The following is a 23090-nucleotide window of genomic DNA, read 5'->3' on the forward strand; positions in this document are numbered from 1 at the left end:
TTCTCCGCACATCAGCAGTGGACAGACACAGTACCTGTTCACTTGGAGGGGGTGTGGTTTTCCTCACCATCGTGCCGTTCTGAGCCTGAAACTGAGCGTAGAAGTTATTAAGCGCGTCTGGAAGGGAGGCATCACTTGTAGTTGGAGACGGCCTGAAAGCCCGGCCACATGCGCCGTGTGTCAGCAGTGTTTTGAAAATGATTGTGGATTTTCTTTGTAGGCACGCTTAGCCTCTTTGATGGCCCAGGAAAGCTTGGCTCTTGCTATCCTGAGGATTGTAACAACTAGGCCTACAGTGAATATACAATTTTAATGAATTCTACAGTTAAAAGCGGGTCAAACTCTATATTAATGCCCCTGATTTGAGATGAAACACTGGATGAGCAGGTAACTGTAGTACATATAGTGGACATTATCCGCAGGTAAAAGTGGCCCAAGTCTGTGTGTCAGTGTGAACAGATAAACACACTGAATCTGACAATTTCAACTCCGATTTGAGACGCTTTCATATGTGGTACTGAAATCTGATCCGTATCCGATCTGCGGCGATGGCACGGCTGCTGCTGAGACTCAAACATCTAGGCTGATGTTTCTGTACAAAAAAAATAGAAGAGGTTTTGCACGGGAAGGGCTGATTACGTACAAAGCTGGTGGCAAAGCCGCACTGATGAAGGGAAAGAGGAAATACGCTTAAGACCAACATGAGACGTTCTGCTAAAAGAAGAACCACTTCCCTCGTATGGCACATCGTCAGACAGACAGTGACCGGCGCACACTGACTGCTACGGAAAGGGAAACTATTATTATCCAACACAGACAGATAAATAAGCAAACTAGCTCCAGCTGCTCCACACAGAAAACTACACCGCTGCCTCTAGAATGTCACATGCTGTAGTTCTGAAATGTGACGTGGCAAAAAGTTAAATTTAATACTTTAAGACGTTATTTTAGTGGCCGGTGAGTGTAATTCCAGAGGGAAACGTCTTCAGATTTTTGGTGCTAAGCAAGAGTTCATTTCTGAAGGGGAAGTCAGGAGGCTATTTGGGAAAGCCATGAATTTGGAGATGGAGACTGAGGGAAAGACCGAAGAAGTACAATACACTTTTAGCCTCATTATTCAATATTCTTAATATTACAGGATGTACTTCCTTCCAAAAGGCTTAGATTTTATTAGAAATATGTTTGATTTTTATTAATTATAATTGTAACATACTTTATGGGACCCATATCGAGGACGTTCCTCACAGGTTATTTTTATTTATTTATTTTTAAAAACAGTTTGTGCTTAAGCGGTAAAAGTCTCAAAACATCTCACTTCTCAGTCTATATGACCCACATATGGAAATCCAGCTGTACAAACGTCCCGTTTCGAGTTCTTTGCTGACAGTTTTTAAAACACTCCTAAACTGCGTGCTTTGTTAACACCTCCTCTACAGAGGACACGCTTTTTGCACACTTAGCGGTTTTTACTGCACAGTTGCTGTTTTTTTGCTGAGTTTGACGCGTTAGAAAAAAACAAAACCTGAAAAACAAAGGGTGCCATAACTTTTGCACAAGCCACAGTTTATCTTTTTTTTTCCAGTATGTTAAACCAGGCAAATAAACGGTAACTGTGCAATAAAAGGTGCACGTGTGTCCTCTGCAGGGGACTTCTGCAGGTGTTCACTTCTTTTCAAGTAGAAAAATCTGCAAAAACGTCAGGGGGGTCCAAACTTTTGCACACGAAGCTTGACGTTGCGGCACAAAGCGCGGACGACTCAGTAACACTAGCTTAACAAACGTACACGCGGTCGCTGTTATTCAAAATATTACATTTCCTATTCAAATAGTCCATAAAGTGCTTTAGCGCTAAGGCTGGGTCTCAAATTGACCCCTCCTCCCTACGCAGTGCACAGCGCAGGTGATGAAACAGCAGCTTCAACATCCAAACAGTGCGTTAAAAGCTACAAATGGCTTCTATGCAGTTTGGGCCGGATATAAAAGGCTTTCTACAAGACATAAATGTGCGGTTTGGGTAGAAAGTGTTTTTCATGACCTACAAAGTGCACTACATAGGGAGCAGTGAGCCGTTTGAGAAGCAGCCTAATATAAATTCAAACGTCTGTATACTTGAACAACCACACCCACTCCTAACAGTCACAGGTCAATACAAAAATACATTTTATATACAGTGGGGCAAAAAAGTATTTAGACAGCCACTGATTGTGCAAGTTCTCCTACTTAGAAAGATGAGAGGTCTAATTTTCATCATAGGTTCACTTCAACTATGAGAGACCAACTGAGAAAACAATCCAGGAAATCACATTAAGGGATTTTTAAAGAATTTATTTGTAAATTATGGTCAATAACAAAAGTTCAACTCAGTACTTTGTAACATAACTTTTGTTGATGACAGACGTCAAACGTTTCCTGCAGGTCTTCACCAGGTTTGCACACTGTAGCTGGTATTTTGGTCCATTCCTCCTGCAGATCTCCTCTAGAGCGGTGATGTTTTGGGGCTTTCAACTCCCTCCACCAATTTTCTATGGGGTTGAGGTCTGGAGACTGGCTAGGCCACTCCAGGACCTTGAAATGCTTTTTCGGAGCCACTCCTTCGTTGCCCGAGGGGTGTGTTTGGGATCATTGTCATGCTGGAAGACCCAGCCACGTTCCATCTTCAATGCTGTCGCTGATGGAAGGAGGTACATGGCCCCGTTCAAGTTCTATTTGGGTTTCATCTGACCACATGATATTCTCCCAGTCCTCTTCTGGATCATCCATATGCTCTCTGGCAAACATCAGACGGGCCTGGACGTGTACGGGCTTAAGCAGGGGGACCCGCCTGGCCCTGCAGGATCTGAGTCCCTCTCGGCGTCGTGTGTTACTGATGGTAGCCTTTGTTCCTTTGGTCCCAGCTCTCTGCAGGTCATCCATCAGGTCCCTCCGTGTAGTTCTGGGAGTTTTACTCACCGTTCTCATGATCATTTTGACCCCACAGGATGAGATCTTGCGTGGACCCCAGATCGAGGGAGATTATCAATGGTCTTGCATGTCTTCCGTTTTCGTACAGTTGCTCCCACAGTAGAACTCTGAGGCCATCGTGGAACGAACCAGAGAAAATAACACTTTCAGCTCATCCTGGCATCATTAGAGACTCAGCGTTCTCAGCTTTATTCCCCTCTTAACCCCACACGCTTAAATCCTCACCGTGTGGAAGTGTTCAATGTCTCTAACAGACTTGATTACATGGTTTCTGACTTGTTGTGCCTCGCTGTAATCCATAAACACTGACAAAATCATGGACATAATTCAGATATCGATATGGCTGGTACTGCTAGAGCCAAGTGATGTCCATCGTTTCCAGGGATGATCTGGGTATGCGGTCCGCTTTACGCCAACTGGTGGAGTACAGGATTCTCAGCTAGATCAGTCTCATGGCTTCAGGGCTAAAACTAAAGAAGCAAACTTCAGACCCCAAACACGACTCGGCTGGTCAACTTGGATTAATGACGGAAATCTATGTAAATTCAATCTTATGGCAAATTATCGCTTTAATCACAACAGAAACTCTACCGCTCCACCACTTACCCCTGACCTTCACCTTTACACTGCACAAAATAATTCATTTTAATTCTAATTTTAAATTTAAATTAAAGTCAGAATGAGTCGGACTAAAACAGATTAGCAGAGATTAATCAGACGAACCCCAAATAAAGGCAGAATAAACCAGACTAACCCAGAATAACCCCAATTTATTCAAACTAACCATCAACAAATCTAACTCAGAATAACACAGACTAATTCAGACTAGCCCTAAATAAATCAGATTAACCCCAACTAATTCTGGCTAAACCCAAAAAAGCCCACGTTAATTCAGGTTAGCCCAGAATAAATCTAATTTAGGATAACCCAGAATAAAATCAAACTAACCCAGAATAAACCGGACTAATTCAGATCAACACTGAATAAAACCAGACTTAGCTCAAATAACCCTGATTAATTCAGACTACCCCCAAATGAATCAGTCTAACCCAGAATAGCCCAGACTAATTCAGACTAACCCAGAATAACCCTGACTAATTCAGACTAGCCCAAGTAAACCGGACTAACCCAGAATAACTCTGACCAATCAAGACTAATCCCGAATAAATCAGACTAACCAAGAAAAACCTTGAGTAATTCAGAGTAACCCCAAATGACCCAGATTAATTCAGATTAATCCCAAATAAATCAGACTAACCCAGACTAACAGAACGACTCAGAACATCCCAGAATAAGTGATCTTACCTTGCCAATAAAAACTTCCAGGTCCTCCAATCACGACCCGTTTATTCTAAGAGGGAAAGAAGAGCAAATCAGCTGAACAACAAAGCAACACTGGGTTTAAAAGTACTACACTGGCGACTTGTGTCATACAGAAATGGTAAGAAGTGAAGTAAAAGTAAAAAGTCGTTTTTAATTTCCTCCAATTTTATTTAATTTCCATTAGTTTTCCGAAATGTAGCTGGTTCAGCACCTTCACAGCTCTCTGTTCACATTCAGCCACTACCCCTTAGATCTGAATGCACTCTGAAGTTTTTTTAGTCTTGAAATCTTTGTTTGATCATTTCTTCAACGAGTGTGTAAATTAGGCGCTGATGTGGGAATTCTGGGAAACACAGTTGGGAAGGTCTGCAGCACAGTACAGTAAAATCCTACAGCAACAAAACCTTTCAGCAGAATAAATAACAATCTGGCTTAAGAGTTCTGAAAACAAGATCATCTGAACTTCAGCATGTTCTCGACAACGATCCACAGCTCCACAGCTGAGGCCTCCTTCCAATCTGAACTCAATATCCTACCAGCTCTTATTCTCTCCTCTCTCCACTGACGGGAAAACCGTTTATAAACAGGCACTGAAGTCTATTTTAAAGACTGCACGACTGTCTGATCATTTACAGTAGGACAGTGTTCATAAGGCTACATGACACCTGCATGAAGTGTCTTGATACAAATCAACGTCCGAACAAGAATGACAGCAGACATGAACTGACAAAGCAGTTAGGTTAGGAATGTGTTCGGAATGCAAAAATTAAGAGTTTCTATTCCGTTCACGTTACATTTCGAAAAATTACATTACGAAATGTAATTCCATATACTGTTTTCCCAGAATCAAATTCCAAATACTGCCTTTACAAAACAAAAGTAAAAGAAAGTGTTTTTCCAAAACGGAATTCTGAACAGTTTGTGCAAAGTGTAATTCCAGATCCTGTTTTTCCAAAATGTAATTCCAAGTACAGCTTTTTACAAAATGTAATTCGGACTACTGCTTTCCAGAATGTCATTCCGAATACTGCTTTTTCCAAAATATAATACGGAATACTGCTTTCCAAATTCTAATTCCGAACACTGCTCTTTACAAAATGTAATTCGGAATACTGTTTTTCCAAAATCTAATTGTGAATACTGCTTTTTTCAAAATGTAATTTTGAATACTGTTTTTCCAAAGTGCAATACCGGATCCTGTTTTTTTCTAAATGGAATTCCGAATACTGCTTTTCCCATATGTAATAGTAAAACCTGTTTGCCTAAAATGTAATTCAGGATACTCCTTTTCCAAAAACTTAATTCCAAATACCGCTTTTCCAAAATGTAATTCCAAACACTGCTTTGGGAAAATATAAATCTGAACTTCCGTTACATCCCAGCCCTGATGGTTAGCGAGCTGGCTTGCTAGCTGCTAAGTAATGTCTTCTTCTACTAATCTTCTGTGCAGTCAGTCAACTCCAAGCTGATAAGACCTGCACCTTTGTACTGCGACTGCAGCTTTAATGCTTCTGCTCAGACCAGATTTTCTGAAGATGCTTATTCTGTCTAGACTTGTTCTCTTGTTCTCACGCTCACTGGATCTTCTCCGTAACTCTGCAGACTGACACTACTGAAGCTGATACTGCGTGCAGGTCAGACTTTGCTTACATCGTGTTTGCAGAGCTTGAGCTCCTACCTTTATAATGTCAGCACTGAATCCTGCCTGGCAAAAGCCCTGACCTTCAGGCGTGGGTGAACCTGCAGAAACACACACACACACATAAATGTACACACACTCACACCCACGTGCACAGACATGCAGAACACCGCACAGCGTTGGGAACTCAAAGGAAAGCACCTAGTCAGACACACGCTGATAGAGCTCAGACAGAGGAACTGAGTCACACACTGACCCAGAGTCACCAACACTCACATACTGTACTGAGCGGAAGTCAGATACCACCCTTCATTTACTTAACTTCTATCTATAAACCATTCCGTACACGTTATTCACTATCCAGGAGATGTTTATGAGGGATTAGATGTTAGATAATCCACTTGGACCGGGAAGGGGAAAGTCAAAGATAAGATAAATAACTTGATTGAAAGCTACAAAGAAAATGTGGCTCCTAACAACCACCTGGACGAGCTGGTCGACACCAAAACTGCCCCCATCAGATAAACAGCACTGAAAGCTTTGATCTCTGAGAGAGAGGAGAAGATCAAGCTGCTTCAGATCTGAAAACATCCACAGGAGTTTCTGTCCATCCTTCCACTGTGAGAAGACCACTCAGCGCTGTGGGTCTGAAAGGACGTGTAGCTGATCAAGAAGAACCTCATTGAGAAAAGGAGACGGACACATCAAACAAAGAAGCTGGACGATGGACTGACCACCCCAGAGTCCAGACCTCACCACTGAATGGGTTTGATTAGTTCAGAAAATCAACCAGCTTCTCAGACTGAGCTTTGGAGGCATGTCTGCAGGTTCTCTGAGGAGCTGAACGTGAGGCTCCTGAGAAGAACGGAAGCTGGAATGAAGGTGAAGTTGAGGCCTCTGTGTGATTTTATGAAGCTGAAAATTAATAACTTGGGTGCTTTGACTGATTAACGAAGAACAGTCTCTGACTTTTGCCCAGTACTGTAGGTTATGCCTGCATCCTGTTCCCTTCTACAGTCATAAACGGACAGACACGCCCTTCCCCTCCAGTTATGATCTTTACCTGAGCGGCAGGGCGAGTACTCCACCACCGTCGATCCCTTCTTCAGGAAGCAGGTCCCGACAGGCTCGCGTTCCTTATATCCATACGTGCTCCACTGATACAGCGGGGCACACGCCTGCACACGACCAACACACACACCTTACACACACACGAACTACAACATTATCCACAACTGATTTACAGCAGGCATTAAAGAAGCCTGGACACCTGACAGAGAGTACATCATTTCAGAGACAGTTTGGTCCGAATGCTCATGATTAAATCCTCAGGGAGTCTTTTTAAATGGGAATTACAGGTTTTCCTAATTTCTCCACTATTTAATGCTTAACCTCTTCATCTCCTCGGGACCACCGGTGGTTCCAAACCGCGCTCGGTCATGTTCTTCATAACGTTCATACTCCATAAGCTCCATTCAGAAGCTGGGCGTCGTGTGAGGCTGTAGCTCTTCTCTCCAGTCTAATAGACGGTGACGTCATTTTAAACCCTTATAATAAAAGAAGCTGAACTTTGTTTTTCTACTGAAAGTCGACCCGTTTTTCCCCAAATCTGGGCTCTAAACTATAAACAGACGGCGTCTCTTCAGTGATCTGCTCTGGAAACATCACTTTTAGAGAACAACACAAAGAGAGATTTTTGGCTTTCAGCAGTAAATTGTAAACATATAGTGACATGTGGAGATCATAAAACACACATTCTGGTATTTAGAGGGGAGCTTTTAAAAAAATAATTAATAAAAAAAATTTACATTTATTTAATGCAGTTATCGAATAATTTGCTTTGCGATTTGGTCATGAAAATTCACGCAGACAAACCCTGGTCAAATATACCCTGGTCAATGAGAGGTTAAGCCACTAGAGTCATTCAGAGTGATTTGATGTGAAGTTTTCACCGTAAAGAAACTTACCAAGTCAGAATAGTTCACAGTGGTGGTGATAGGAACCAGACGTCTGTCTCATGGTGGAGGGATACAGGCAGAGTTCAGTGAGGAAAAATAGTCCCCACAGAAAATGTATTATTTCCGATTTATCACTATTTTCCATCATCATCAGCATTCCATATAAACTCAGGAGACTCGTGTAGGTTCTCTGGTGGTTCTGGATGGTAAATAAAAGGTCTATATCTGTGTTGTTGTCATGGCGACCCCTGGTTCCCATCACCACCACTGTAAAGACGTCTGAAGCATTTCACACCAAACCCACTCAGAATCTCTCAGTTTACACCTCACACACTGAGTTATGGAGAACTCTTACTCTAATGTGCATCTACACACACATTTATATATAAAATTTCAATGTTCATCAAATGACTGATATATTTGGCCAAATTGGTCCCGCCCCTTCAGTGTGGACTTAATTTTGGGTAACTAGAGAGAGAAATCTAAACTTTGAGTGATGGTAAATGAGAGGAACCGAAGAAGAACCGGACCTCATTCAGCAACCATTCTTAAAGAGAAATGTCTTCTTAAAACCTGTTGGCACGGTTTTCACGAAGAAACTTAAGGTCTTGGAGAATGAGGCCCAACGTTCTTAGTGGACGAACTGAAAATTAGTTCATAGTAATGATCACCACTCGTTACCCTAATTACAAAGTGAGGAAAAATTATCCTAAATATAGTCAATAAATCTTAAATTCCTCCTGTTGAGATTGTTGTGGGCTTAATTTGAGATTATCGTCCTCATTTCCAGACATTTCAGCTTGTTTTAAGTCATTTTATTGAGTAAAATTATTTCACTACGAGCCAAAAGTGAGAATTTTACTTAATAAAATTACTGAAAACCAGAAAAACGTGTCTGGAAATAAGCTAGATAATAAGTGCACAATCACCTCAATATTAGAAATATTAGATATGTCGACCAGATTTAAGGTCATTTCACTTGACAAGGTGCCATTTACTGCAGTATACAAGCAAGAACGATGAGCACAGACAGACAGCAGAGCGGGTTTACCAGGATGTGTTCTCCATCGGAACGAACCGTGGCACCAAACCACTGATTGGACTTGAACTCCATCTGCATGCCATTCTCACGCCGGTCATCTGAGAGAAACAAAGAGAGACATTTATTAATATTTTCCTGCTTCAATATTATCATCACAACTACTGTTTTGCATTCCATTACAGTTCAAGGCAACGAAGTCATTTCAACCGGAGTCTGAGAAAGAGATAAATGGACCCACTGCAGTTGTTTACTGTATGTTTACTGCGATTGTGCGTGCGTGTGAATAAGTGCCGTAATGGCTTTAGCTCTGGGTTTCATCCCGTATCCCAACTATAACTCAGAATTCATTTCTGCAGCATTTCAGTGCGACATACTCGCCCGTCAAAGCTTCAGGTACATCTAACACGTCGAGCTTGTTTACAGTGTGCAAATTCTTCATTCATCTGTCATCCATTCAAGCATCTACACCCAGTCAATGTCTTCCAAATGTACAAGTTGTGAAAGGCTGTTCTGTTGTCGACGGCTGAGGCTTCTTGTTTCCTGCCCTGAGATTAACACGTTTGCACAACCACCCTGGATTAGGAAAGTGCCAGGCCCGGCTGGTGTTTCGCTCTTCTGTCTGAAGGTCTGTGCTGACTAGATCTTCAACAGATGGCTGGAGATGTTTCAAACACCTTCCTGCTTCAAACGCTCCACAATAATACCCATCAGAAAAGCACCCAAGCAGGACTGAATGAGCTCAGACGCAGCACCCTGAGCCCTGTAGTCAGGAAACCCTCTGGTAGACGGGTGTTCGCGCATCTGCATTACATCACATTCAGGTCTGTGGATGACGCAGCAAACTTTATTCTTCAGTACCTCAACCAGCCAAAGACACATCATCGCTATTGCACGAAGAGCTTGTTCTCGTTTTTTGCGTTTTTGGCATAAATCGCCAGACCTGTTCGGTCAGCAAACAGACGCCTGTGCTGGGTAGCACCGCGGTGAGTGATGGGGAGAGGGAGGGCCATCCTACCCATGTACCTCCTGCAGTAGCTGAAGCACCTACAATCTTAAAAATATGGTTCTTCAAAAGGTTCTTTAGTAAAGATAATGGTTCTATATAAAACCATAAACAACTCAGGGTTCACCACATTAAAAAAGGGTTCTTCAGATTGATGGAGAATAAACTATAGATAGTTCTATATATATAGAAGGGTTCTATACAGCAGCCAAAAGGGTTCTTCTGTTGTTACTGTGTCAAGCTTGTTACAATAGAAGAACCTTCTTGGGTGCTATATATATATATATATATATATATATATATATATATATATATATATATATATATATATATATATAGAGAGAGAGAGAGAGAGAGAGAGAGAAAGAAAGAAAGAAAGAAAGAAAGAAAGAAAGAAAGAGAGAGACAGAGAGATAGATAGATAGATAGATAGATAGATAGATAGATAGATAGAGAGAGAGAGAGAGAGAGAGAGAGAGAGAGAGAGAGAGAGAGAGAGAGAGAAAGAAAGAAAGAAAGAAAGAAAGAAAGAAAGAAAGAAAGAAAGAGAGAGACAGAGAGATAGATAGATAGATAGATAGATAGATAGATAGATAGATAGATAGATAGAGAGAGAGAGAGAGAGAGAGAGAGAGAGAGAGAGAGAATATGTATATATACACTCTCATAAAAAAGGAGGTTGTTTAAGAGTTCTTTAGTTTTGAAAAAAAGGTTCTATATAGAACCATTATCACTTTGCATCATGAAAGAGTTCTTCAGACGGATGGAAACTGTGCTTGAATGTACTGTAGATGGTTCCAAATAGCACCCAAAATGGTACACCGTAACAACAGAAGAACCCATTTGGGTGCTACATAGAACCACTTTCAAAAAGGTACTATACAGAACCATCCACAGCACATTCTCCATCACATGCTGCAAGGAACCCTTTAATCATGCAAAGGGTTCTTTGGGTGTTAAAGGTTCTATATACAACCTTCTTTTTAAAAAAGGTTCTATATAGAACCATCTACAGCACAATCTCCGTCAGTCTGAAGAATCTTCTCATGATGCATTGGTCAATTCTGAACAGGATACAGACAGCGAGCGGTCAGTCCTCATCACACGCACACCAGAAGAGTCTGTTTCCTCACAAAGTTCCTCAAAGCAAACCGCCTTTTCCTGAATGAAAATCCCTCAGCGCACAAAAACAGACCGGTCAGCAGATCTGACGTCCCACAGACCTCTCTAAAGTGAATCCATGCTTTCAGTGGAGATGACTCCACTCGGCCCTGGTCAGCTGCGTGGACTCAGCACTTTGAGTTCTGATTGGCTGAGATGACGAAGCCTCGGGGCCCAGAAAGAGCAGAGAAAACAGACCCACTTCAGCCTTAGAGTTTACAGGCAGCTCTGACCGTTAAAGGGCCCAGATCTCACATTTATCTTGGACTTGCCTGCATGTTTTTCCACTGTGGTTCCACATAAACACTGTGGTTTTATTGGTTTTATGCACCAAAATGGTCCATATTAGTCTCTTCTCTGCTTTCCATACTGCTACTGGGACCCAATCGGGATCAAGTGGGTTAAGAGAAAGGACAGACAGACAGACAGACAGACAGACAGACAGACAGAAATGAAGGAAGGAAGGAAGGAAGGAAGAAAGGAATAGTAAAGAAAGAAAGGAATAGTAAAGAAAGAGAGAAAGAAAGAAAGAAAGAAAGAAAGAAAGAAAGAAAGAGAGAAAGAAAGAAAGAAAGAAAGAAAGAAAGAAAGAAAGAAAGAGAGAAAGAGAGAAAGAAAGAAAGAAAGAAAGAAAGAAAGAAAGAAAGAAAGAGAGAAAGAAAGAGAGAAAGAAAGAAAGAAAGAAAGAAAGAAAGAAAGAAAGAAAGAGAGAAAGAAAGAAAGAAAGAAAGAAAGAGAGAAAGAAAGAAAGAAAGAGAGAAAGATATATAGATAGAAAGAAAGAAAGATAGAAAGAAAGAAAGATAGAAAGAAAGAGAGATAGAAAGCTAGTAAGAAAGAGAGAAAGAAAGAAAGAAAGAAAGAAAGAAAGAGAGAAAGAAAGAAAGAAAGAGAGAAAGAAAGAAAGAAAGAAAGAAAGAAAGAAAGAAAGAAAGAAAGAAAGAGAGAAAGAAAGAGAGAAAGAAAGAGAGAAAGAAAGAAAGAAAGAAAGAAAGAGAGAAAGAAAGAGAGAAAGAAAGAAAGAAAGAAAGAAAGAGAGAAAGAAAGAAAGAAAGAAAGAGAGAAAGAAAGAAAGAGAGAAAGAAAGAAAGAAAGAAAGAGAGAAAGAAAGAGAGAAAGAAAGAAAGAGAGAAAGAAAGAAAGAAAGAGAGAAAGAAAGAAAGAAAGAAAGAAAGAAAGAAAGAAAGAGAGAAAGAAAGAAAGAAAGAAAGAGAGAAAGAAAGAGAGAAAGAAAGAAAGAGAGAAAGAAAGAGAGAAAGAAAGAAAGAGAGAAAGAAAGAAAGAAAGAAAGAAAGAAAGAGAGAAAGAAAGAAAGAAAGAAAGAAAGAGAGAAAGAAAGAGAGAAAGAAAGAGAGAAAGAAAGAAAGAAAGAAAGAAAGAGAGAAAGAAAGAAAGAAAGAAAGAAAGAGAGAAAGAAAGAGAGAAAGAAAGAAAGAAAGAAAGAGAGAAAGAAAGAGAGAAAGAAAGAGAGAAAGAAAGAGAGAAAGAAAGAAAGAAAGAAAGAAAGAGAGAAAGAAAGAGAGAAAGAAAGAAAGAAAGAAAGAAAGAAAGAACGGTTCCCCTGCAACCCAACATCATCACCGGCGTATGATAACAGGCCCTAACCGTAAAGAGATTCTGCCCTTACAGTAAACAAAACCTTTCCATTTGGCTTTTCCATCAAAACCCCGTTCTCTCACGTCCACCTAGAAAATCCACAAAACCGGTCATTCGGCCGGGCTGTTCAGTCGTTTGTGTACACAGAAAAACAGACAGGGAGCCAGTGAAGGAGTGAGCTGAAGTCTTGGCCCCTTTAGAAGAACGTGGCATCATCTTGTTCATACATGCCAAGCAGTAACTGCTCACCAGCCGAAGAGAAAGTGATGCAATCAACACGAAGACTCCTTAAAAGGCAGCGCACACATCTGTGCAGCCTGGGCCTCAAACCCACAGAGGATACCACAATAAGGACCCAGGGGGTTCTAATGAGCAAACACGGTTACTTCACGGTCACCCAGTACTGACCAAGCCTGATCTCCACTGAAGAGCACTGACCATCACAGAAACCCAAACCCTCCTTACTTTCCTTAAATCAGAGACGCAGCATGTCACGTTTTCAAAACGGAGCGCTCACTCCTCAATCCACTCCCACCACAGACGGAAAATAAACGGCATAAACCAGACAATACGTACTGTAAACAGCACACACCGGTCAGACAGAACATCATGACCACCTCCTCCTTCATCAGCTCCACTTACTGTACAGCTGCACTCTGTAGTTCTACAGTTACAGACTGTAGTCCATCTGTTTCTCTGATACTCTGTTACCCTGTTCTTCAGTGGTCAGGACCCCCAGGGACCCTCACAGAGCAGGTACTGTTTGGGTGGTGGGTCATTCTCAGCACTGCAGTAACACTGATGTGGTGGTGGTGTGTTAGTGTGTGTTGTGCTGGTCTGAGTGGATCAGACACAGCAGTGCTGCTGGAGTTTTTAAACTCCTTAGTGTCGCTGCTGGACTGAGAACAGTCCACCAACCAAAAATATCCAGCAGCGTCCTGTGACCACTGATGAAGGACTAGAGGATGACCAGCACAAACTGTGCAGCAGCAGATGAGCTGTCGTCTCTGACTTTACATCTACAAGGTGGACCGACAAGGTAGGACTGTCTAATAGAGTGGACAGTGAGTGGACAGTGAGTGGATCCACTTGTACCAGCACAACACACACTAACACACCACCACCACGTCAGTGCTGAGAATGATCGGCAGCGACAGAACAGATCTAATTACCTCACACATGCAGAACCACAGTCCTTCAAAATAAGAGTCCTGGACCAACTTAGAACACCGCCTAACTACACTCAACCAAAAGCAGGAGCAACATTATTTTTAAACTAAATCAAACCTGGAGTGTCTGATGCCACAATATTTAATAACAACAAAAAAAAATCGAATAAAATGAGTCAATAACATGTATTTGTTGTTGTTGTGCGTATATAAAAATAAATATGGATTTGTGGCCATTATATCTGCATTTTTGTCGTTTTTCAGTTTTTGACATCATTTGAATCTACCCGTGGTCCTATATATTTCATGTAAATTTCATGATGAATGGACAAACAGAAAGGACCCAAAATGACTTGGAAAGACGTCTGGTTCCATTGACTTACATTGAAAGTAAGGTGTGTTTTTTCCTTCTCGTGTAAAGTTACAATTTTGGACATACGAGGTTTCCTTATGACAACAGTGATATGACGTTGAAGTGTTTCACTGCTTTTTATTTTGCAGATCAGTAAGCGGCACTTTTGTAATTTTGTATTTTGCCGTTTGTTTGAAGAGGGGATTAAAGAGGGGATTAAAGAGGGGATTAAAGAGGGGTTTAAAGAGAGGTTTAAAGAGAGGTTTAAAGAGAGGTTTAAGAGAGGTTTAAGAGAGGTTTAAAGAGAGGTTTAAAGAGAGGTTTAAAGAGGGGTTTAAGAGAGGTTTAAAGAGAGGTTTAAAGAGAGGTTTAAAGAGGGGTTTAAGAGAGGTTTAAAGAGAGGTTTAAAGAGAGGTTTAAAGAGAGGTTTAAGAGAGGTTTAAAGAGAGGTTTAAAGAGGGGTTTAAAGAGAGGTTTAAAGAGAGGTTTAAGAGAGGTTTAAAGAGAGGTTTAAAGAGAGGTTTAAAGAGAGGTTTAAAGAGAGGTTTAAGAGAGGTTTAAGAGAGGTTTAAGAGAGGTTTAAAGAGAGGTTTAAAGAGAGGTTTAAAGAGGGGTTTAAGAGAGGTTTAAAGAGAGGTTTAAAGAGAGGTTTAAAGAGGGGTTTAAGAGAGGTTTAAAGAGAGGTTTAAAGAGAGGTTTAAAGAGAGGTTTAAGAGAGGTTTAAAGAGAGGTTTAAAGAGGGGTTTAAAGAGAGGTTTAAGAGAGGTTTAAAGAGAGGTTTAAAGAGGGGTTTAAGAGAGGTTTAAAGAGAGGTTTAAAGAGAGGTTTAAGAGAGGTTTAAAGAGAGGTTTAAAGAGAGGTTTAAAGAGAGGTTTAAAGAGAGGTTTAAAGAGAGGTTTAAGAGAGGTTTAAAGAGAGGTTTAAAGAGAGGTTTAAAGAGAGGTAACATTATTTTGATACCGATTTATCGCTTATATCGTCTTTCTTATATCTGACATATCGTGCAGCCCTAATATGGAAGAACAATAAAATAAGAATAACGCAGGACCCTTTAAAGCGTTATCTACAGGCATAATACTCGGAACAGGGAATTATTAACAAATACATTTTACACTTCACCACAGTTTGATCTAATTTGATGTGATTATTGTCGTACAAAATTCTGCATTCAACGTTCACATGCATCCTCGCAGTGGCCTTGGACAGTATCAGACTGTCAGCTGCCCTCTGCTCCTCCCTGCAGTGGGAAATTCCACTTACTGCCAAAGACACAGCTGGTTAAACACCGCGTCCTCACTCCACCGTCACCACACGCCCAGCGAGCTCACAGCTGAACGGTCCAGGCAGGATGTGAAGGATACTCGCTTTAATGTGATTAAGCTTTTTTTTTTTTTTTCCTCAAATTTCCCATTTGACCTTAAATGGAGCAAGAAGTTGCAATCAGGCAGCTGTAAAGGAGCCTAAATATAACTGCCGTACCATTTAAGGTGGAACGGGAAATTAAATAAGAAGCCAACTTCTTACTCTTCAAGTCATCTGCCTCATATTCGGGTCCTGTAGACCTTTACCTCCTTTATTTAATTCATGTCCCCTCGACCATCCCTGACCATCCCTGGCCATTCAGCTAAACGGACTAACGTTACAGTGGTTTGCCCTGTTGTTAAGTCACGGTACCCGTGTTCCTCGGTCGCGTATCATACTAACCTAGTAGTGGCCAAAACGTTATACAGTGATATGACTAATTTCTGATCACATTAGATCACAGTACACATATTTTTTTCAAGTAACGTCATTCTAGAGGCTTAAGGAAACTTTCTTGTGGGGAAAAAGTGGCTTATTATTCTTAGACGTCCCTTCATTTTTTTATTAAGAAGCATTTTTAACACGCAAAGTAAATCTGACAGTTTGTTGGTACCTAATGAAAGCAAAACTGAACAATATATAAACAAACTGCTTTTGAACACTTGCATTGGGCCTGACAACAAGGTTGAAGCTGGTTTCTTTTAGTCAGCAGATTTTTGTTTTTGTTCCACCTTAAATGGAGCAGTGGCACGTGCAGGCACCTGAATGTAACTGCTCCGCCATTTAAGGTGGAATGGCGATTTTGAATAAGACGTCAGCTTCAGCTTTGTTGACCTTCTCAGGTCATTTCTCATATGCGTGTCTTGTACTGTCGCCCTCTGACCGTCAGACTCTGCTGGAATCTGGAAAATATTACAGCCGTTCACACTTCAGCATCACAGCTGGTTCATGACTGGTTGTGCTCAGGCCGAGAGAGGAAACAGAAACACTGGAATTATGAGGATCTCTTTTTCTGACCCGCAGTAATAAAGCCGTGCTGCAGTCTACCACACATGAAACCTGACCAGGAGCTTTAAAAAGTCTTTACTTGTGAAGCCGTCTGAAAAAAAGACGATGCACAGCTACAGTAAGAGTTCAGCTTTTAGCACAGCACAGCAACAAAGCACAGCCCATCAAAAGTTTAGAGACAACTGGCACATTTCCCCCAACTATTGTTTGATTCACTGACACTATTCAGTTCAATCCTCCATAGTTCAGCACTCACATTCATCTTCCAGAGAGAGAGAGAGAGAGAGAGAGAGAGAGAGAGAGAGAGAGAGAGAGAGAGAGAGAGAGAGAGAGACAGAGACAGACAGACAGACAGACAGACAGACAGACAGAGAGAGAGAGAGAGAGAGAGAGAGACAGACAGAGACAGACAGACAGACAGAGACAGAGAGAGAGAGAGAGAGAGAGAGAGAGAGAGAAAGAGACAGAGAGAGACAGAGACAGAAAGAGACAGAGAGAGAGAGAAAGAGAGAAAGAGAGAGAGACAGAGAGACAGAGAAAGAGACAGAGAAAGAGAGAGACAGAGAGAGAGAGACAGAGAGAGACAGAGAGAGACAGAGGGGGGGGGAGAGAGAGAGGGGGGGGGGGACAAAGAGAGAGAGAGAGACAGAGAAAGAGACAGACAGAGAGAGAGACAGAGAGAGAGACAGAAAGAGACAGAGACAGAGAGAGAGACAGAGAGAGAGACAGAGAGAGAGACAGAGAGAGGGGGAGAGAGAGAGACAGAAAGAGAGACAGAGAGAGGGGGAGGGAGGGAGAACAATGAGAAAAAGAGAGAGAGATGCTGAGTTTTCTAAATTAGGCCAGAGAAGCTGGCAGAGCTCCACACACACACACACACACACACACACACACACACACACACACACACACACACAGACACAGACACACACACACACACAGACACACACAGCATACCAATGAGAATTAGGATTAAAGCAGCTCTGAGTTCAGTCACACGTTCACATTCACAAAACAACCACACAAACAGGGCAGACAGACTGAGGTCCTCACACACGGCGCCGGATCTGCACCTCAGCCTGTTTAAGAGGCCGTCGATTTACAGTGGCGGTCAAGTTTATTCACCACAGAAGAGTTTGACCAAAAATCTAATGTATACAGTCCCACGTCTCCCCCCGTGTGTTGGTTTTTTGTGACATCACAAAAACAACGAATTAAAACAACCTGCATTTGCTGCTTAGTTTCCATGCATGGACTGTGGATATGCAGCTTGTGCAATGCTAATGGGTGGGTACAAGCTTCCATTGCACAATAGGCCAGCTTCCCCAGACCCAGATTAGGCCTAAGACTGTGCCTCCAATGTCTATTCTGAAATCTGCTGTGAGGATTTGATTGCATTCAGCCACAAGAGCATTAGTGAGGTCAGGTACTGTTGTTAGATGGTCAGTTCTGGATCTCTAACTCATCCCAAAGGTACTGGATGGAGCTCCATCACTCCGGAGATTGCAGTTCCACTGCTCCACAGCCCAATGGTGGGGGGATTTAGACCCCTCTAGCCCAGACTTGGCACTAGGTATGGTGACCTTAGGTTCCTGTGTGGCTGTTCCAGACTGTCACATGGTTATTCTATTGGTCAGTGCTTTTCTACTGAGATTATACAAGACGTATGCCAGCAAATTAACACTTGCACTCAATAGGAGCTCCTCAAAGAGAAATTCCACCAAAATTTCAGCCACTCTGTGAGATTTGATGCAAAATGCCATGTTAAACATCAGACTGACATTTAAAACTTCCTGGGTGATTCACAGAAAATCTCTCGGACATATTTTCTACAATTTGAAAACCTGTTAATCTAGTCGGGTAACAAACTGAAAACAACGGTAATGTTAACTAACACAAACGAACACTATAACAGCAGCTGGCTGGAAACAGCTGCCTTTCTACTTGGCGCGCAGCACATCACTTTATATTTTAGCATTCATCTGAAATTTTAGCCTCTTAAATCAGTATCTGTATTAGCCACAGCCCAATATCCACTAATCACATCTATAACTGTACATATTAGAAAACTGCACATCCAGATTATCTGTATTCTTTATTATGTGGCACAAGTAACCAAATGACTGGCACTCAAAAAGGGCCCAAAAAAGACCCGACGGTAAAAGATGTTTAGGCTGAGAAATCAAAAGCTTTTCTTTATTTGCCAGACACAGCGACACAAGAGCGAAGTGCAGAGGTGAGATAAACACAAGGCAGCAACTGTTTGATCGCTGTCGGAACAAAACCTTCCCCCAGAACAGGAACTTTACAGAAGGAGAAAACATCCTCTACTTTTAATGTAAGTCAATGGAACCAGACTTTCATTTCTTTTAGTCCAGTCATGATGGAATTCACACTCAATGTAAAGGGTGAGAGGCCTGCTGTGAGCCTGCGTGCTGCTACGAGTCTGGACTTGACGACAAACCCCATATAGCACATCATCGTATTATCTGGGGCAAAGCAGATGTACAACCTCATAAATCATTACAGGCCCCGGAGCATCTCAGCACACTGGAGCAGCAGCACCGCCCTTACAGCATTACAGCGCACTGGAGCAGCAGCACCGCCCTTACAGCATTACAGCGCACTGGAGCAGCAGCACCGCCCTTACAGCATTACAGCGCACTGGAGCAGCAGCACCGCCCTTACAGCATTACAGCGCACTGGAGCAGCAGCACCGCCCTTACAGCATTACAGCGCACTGGAGCAGCAGCACCGCCCTTACAGCATTACAGCGCACTGGAGCAGCAGCACCGCCCTTACAGCATTACAGCGCACTGGAGCAGCAGCACCGCCCTTACAGCATTACAGCGCACTGGAGCAGCAGCACCGCCCTTACAGCATTACAGCGCACTGGAGCAGCAGCACCGCCCTTACAGCATTACAGCGCACTGGAGCAGCAGCACCGCCCTTACAGCATTACAGCGCACTGGAGCACCAGCACCGCCCTTACAGCATTACAGCGCACTGGAGCAGCAGCACCGCCCTTACAGCATTACAGCGCACTGGAGCAGCAGCACCGCCCTTACAGCATTACAGCGCACTGGAGCAGCAGCACCGCCCTTACAGCATTACAGCGCACTGGAGCAGCAGCACCGCCCTTACAGCATTACAGCGCACTGGAGCACCAGCACCGCCCTTACAGCATTACAGCGCACTGGAGCACCAGCACCGCCCTTACAGCATTACAGCGCACTGGAGCAGCAGCACCGCCCTTACAGCATTACAGCGCACTGGAGCAGCAGCACCGCCCTTACAGCATTACAGCGCACTGGAGCAGCAGCACCGCCCTTACAGCATTACAGCGCACTGGAGCAGCAGCACCGCCCTTACAGCATTACAGCGCACTGGAGCACCAGCACCGCCCTTACAGCATTACAGCGCACTGGAGCACCAGCACCGCCCTTACAGCATTACAGCGCACTGGAGCACCAGCACCGCCCTTACAGCATTACAGCGCACTGGAGCACCAGCACCGCCCTTACAGCATTACAGCGCACTGGAGCACCAGCACCGCCCTTACAGCATTACAGCGCACTGGAGCAGCAGCACCGCCCTTACAGCATTACAGCGCACTGGAGCAGCAGCACCGCCCTTACAGCATTACAGCGCACTGGAGCAGCAGCACCGCCCTTACAGCATTACAGCGCACTGGAGCAGCAGCACCGCCCTTACAGCATTACAGCGCACTGGAGCAGCAGCACCGCCCTTACAGCATTACAGCGCACTGGAGCAGCAGCACCGCCCTTACAGCATTACAGCGCACTGGGACACAACACAGAAGCTCAGCCCACGCGTAACTGTGATGATAAAATGACAGGTTTCACTTACTAGTGTCGTCAAACTGTATCTGTGTACAGACGCCGCCGGTCTGCCAGGGACAGCTGTAGACCGCCCCTCGCTCCAGCACAGAGGAAGGTGATGAGGTGTTGGCTTTGGGTGCGCCTACCAGTATGTTCAACCTGGGAAAATTCAGTTTGAAAATACAGTTATATAAACATAACATGCAGTTAATACACATTTAAACTGGATGTCCATCCCAAAGAATGAAATTCAATAAAAGGTCAAAAGTTTTACTGTCATTATTGCAGAGTAAAAGAATTTAATACATTATCAGAAACTAAAATTACATTTTTAAAAAATCTAATAAAATCTGCTGCCTTACTGGCATTTGTGAAGAATCTGAACAATACAGTCTGCAATCAAAGGCTGTGTGTTAACATATCATGACGTTCAGTTTAATATCGCACTGCATCATCTTTCTTTAGGATCTACTGTCTCTGTACGTCTGTCTGAATTTCAGACTACGCCATGCTTATCCAGTTAAAACTGACGTTAGCATGGTAGAGAAACAGTGGAGCAGCTTTTAGAGTCAAATACTTGACTTGGTAAGTTTCTCTAGAACGACTCTCTAGAATGACTAGGGACACATAGTAGGAGTGAGCAGCATGGCCATATTTTATCGTTATCGTGATGTATTATGTCACAATATGATCTGTACAATACAAGTATGTTTCATTACAAATTGAGCATAATTAAGCCTGTTATAAGCCTGGATTAAGCCTGGATTTAAGGCGGTGCAGTTTGTAAAACCATTGAATAGTCACTGTAGTTGTTGGATTATTATAATTATTAGTATTTTCATATGTGCCAACACAGGTTCTGCTTTGTCTGCTAGAAGTTATTCAATTTCGGAAAAATTAAATATCATGATGCATATTGTGTATCGTGCAAATGTCTTAAAGTATCATGATAAAATATGTTTGCCATATGGCCCACCCCTAACGCGTAGTGATATCGAATCATATCAGCATCTGTAGGCACCTGCTTTTTAAAAATATTGCTGTTCTGACTGGTATTTCACGCTGATAATTGATCAGGTATTTGATTTGATATTTGATTTTGATACCGTTGATCACAAGATCCTGATCCACCACCTCGAACACTGGCTAGGCCTCTCGGGCACAGTCTTAGAACGGTTTAAATCACATTTAATGAACAGCCAATTCTTGGTTTCAAATCATACCTCAAAAAAGTAACATTTTGTGGCGTCCCACAGGGTTCAATTTTAGGGCCTTTGCTATTCTCTTTGTATATGATGCCTTTAGGTGATTAGAAAACATAATATATATTTTTGCAGCTATGCTGATGACACAGTTATACATTTCTACTCCTTCTGACGATCAAGAGTGCAGACAGACTAACTAGCTGTGTGTCAGATATTCCTCAGTGGACGTCGCAAAATTTTCTACAATTAAATCACAAAAACACTGAAATGCTGATCGTTGGTACTAAAATTCATAAAGTGAGCTGCTTTATGAGAAGCTTGATTCTTCAGCTTCATATAACAAACCTGAAGTATGAAATCTGGGTGTGATCCTAGACTCTGAGCTCGGTTTTATCCCGCAAATTAACGCAGTCGTCAAAGTAGCTTTTCGTCATTTGAGAATCACTAAAGTTCGGCCTTTTCGATCTTACAGAAACGTGGTTATGCATTTGCTGCAAGTAGAGTTGATCACTGTAATGGTCATCTTACTGAGCTTCCTAAGAATAAAGACATTTCACTGCATGTATAAACCTTCACAGACAAATGTTACATTTCTCTGTAATTAGATTTATACATTTATTTACTTTTTACACATCTTTGCTTGTCAGTATCAGCAAATCAGTACTCAAAAAATATGAAAGGGCAGCACTGACCAACAGTTCCAGTGCATCTGACAAAGGAAATGAACAATGAACAGGAATAAAAAGCTAGTTTCAGCTTGACTTTGATTTAAGTGTAATATTGCATAATACTGTCTATATTTCAGACAAACGCTGCACCCATGACGGTAGGAAAACAAACACAGAGGCTACAATATATGGAGAATTTCAAAGTAGTCGTGTTCCTCAAACATGTACTCAGCGCCATGTGCTCAGGTACATTTTTCCCTGTACTGGGTATTAATTTCCAAATGATACTTTTACTTTTACTCAAACTTAGTGAGGAAAGGAACATGTTTTACTTTTAGTTCAGTTTTAATGGGCTTTACTGCAGGTTACACCTCTCACTTTGGAGCTTTGGAGGGGAATTCCACCCATTTTTCAGAGTTTCTGTACAATTCACTCACTGGGAATTCATTTAGAGCATCTTAACATGAGATAACTCATTGTGGAGGAACCTGACAACAGTGGTGGTGATGGCAACCAGGGCCCACAGTGCGTATAATGCAAACCTGCTGTTATATTTACTATTCAAAACCACCAGTGAACCTCCACGTGAGTTGTTTTTGTGGTGTCAACAAGGATAAAAGAGTGGTAAATCAGGAAAAATAAGGTATGTTGGGTGGACTATTTAGCACCAGAATGTCATATATGTATCCTTCTGCCATAAATGGGGCCGTCATGGGCTGGAGGTTAGGGATCCAGCCTCGTGACCGGAAGGTTGCCGGTTTGATCCCCAGAGCCGACAGCACATGACTGAGGTGTCCTTGAGCAAGACGCCTAACCCCCAACTGCTCCCCGGGCGCTGCGGATAGGGCTGCCCACCACTCC

General features: G+C 42.4%; 1 protein-coding gene across 1 annotated transcript in view; it reads right to left on the minus strand.

The window, feature by feature from the left end:
* The window catches only part of itgav (integrin, alpha V), a 78606-nt gene that overhangs the window by 54351 nt on the left and 1165 nt on the right, over window positions 1-23090 (minus strand). The window contains exons 2-6 of the mRNA XM_037539279.1: window positions 20385-20515; window positions 8933-9021; window positions 6987-7101; window positions 5963-6024; window positions 4267-4312 (exon numbers count right to left, since the gene is read on the minus strand). Of these exons, the coding sequence (XP_037395176.1) occupies window positions 4267-4312; window positions 5963-6024; window positions 6987-7101; window positions 8933-9021; window positions 20385-20515 (443 nt within the window). The remainder of the gene's footprint in view (window positions 1-4266; window positions 4313-5962; window positions 6025-6986; window positions 7102-8932; window positions 9022-20384; window positions 20516-23090) is intronic.

Source organism: Pygocentrus nattereri, chromosome 6 (assembly GCF_015220715.1).
Source record: "Pygocentrus nattereri isolate fPygNat1 chromosome 6, fPygNat1.pri, whole genome shotgun sequence".
NCBI lineage: Eukaryota > Metazoa > Chordata > Actinopteri > Characiformes > Serrasalmidae > Pygocentrus > Pygocentrus nattereri.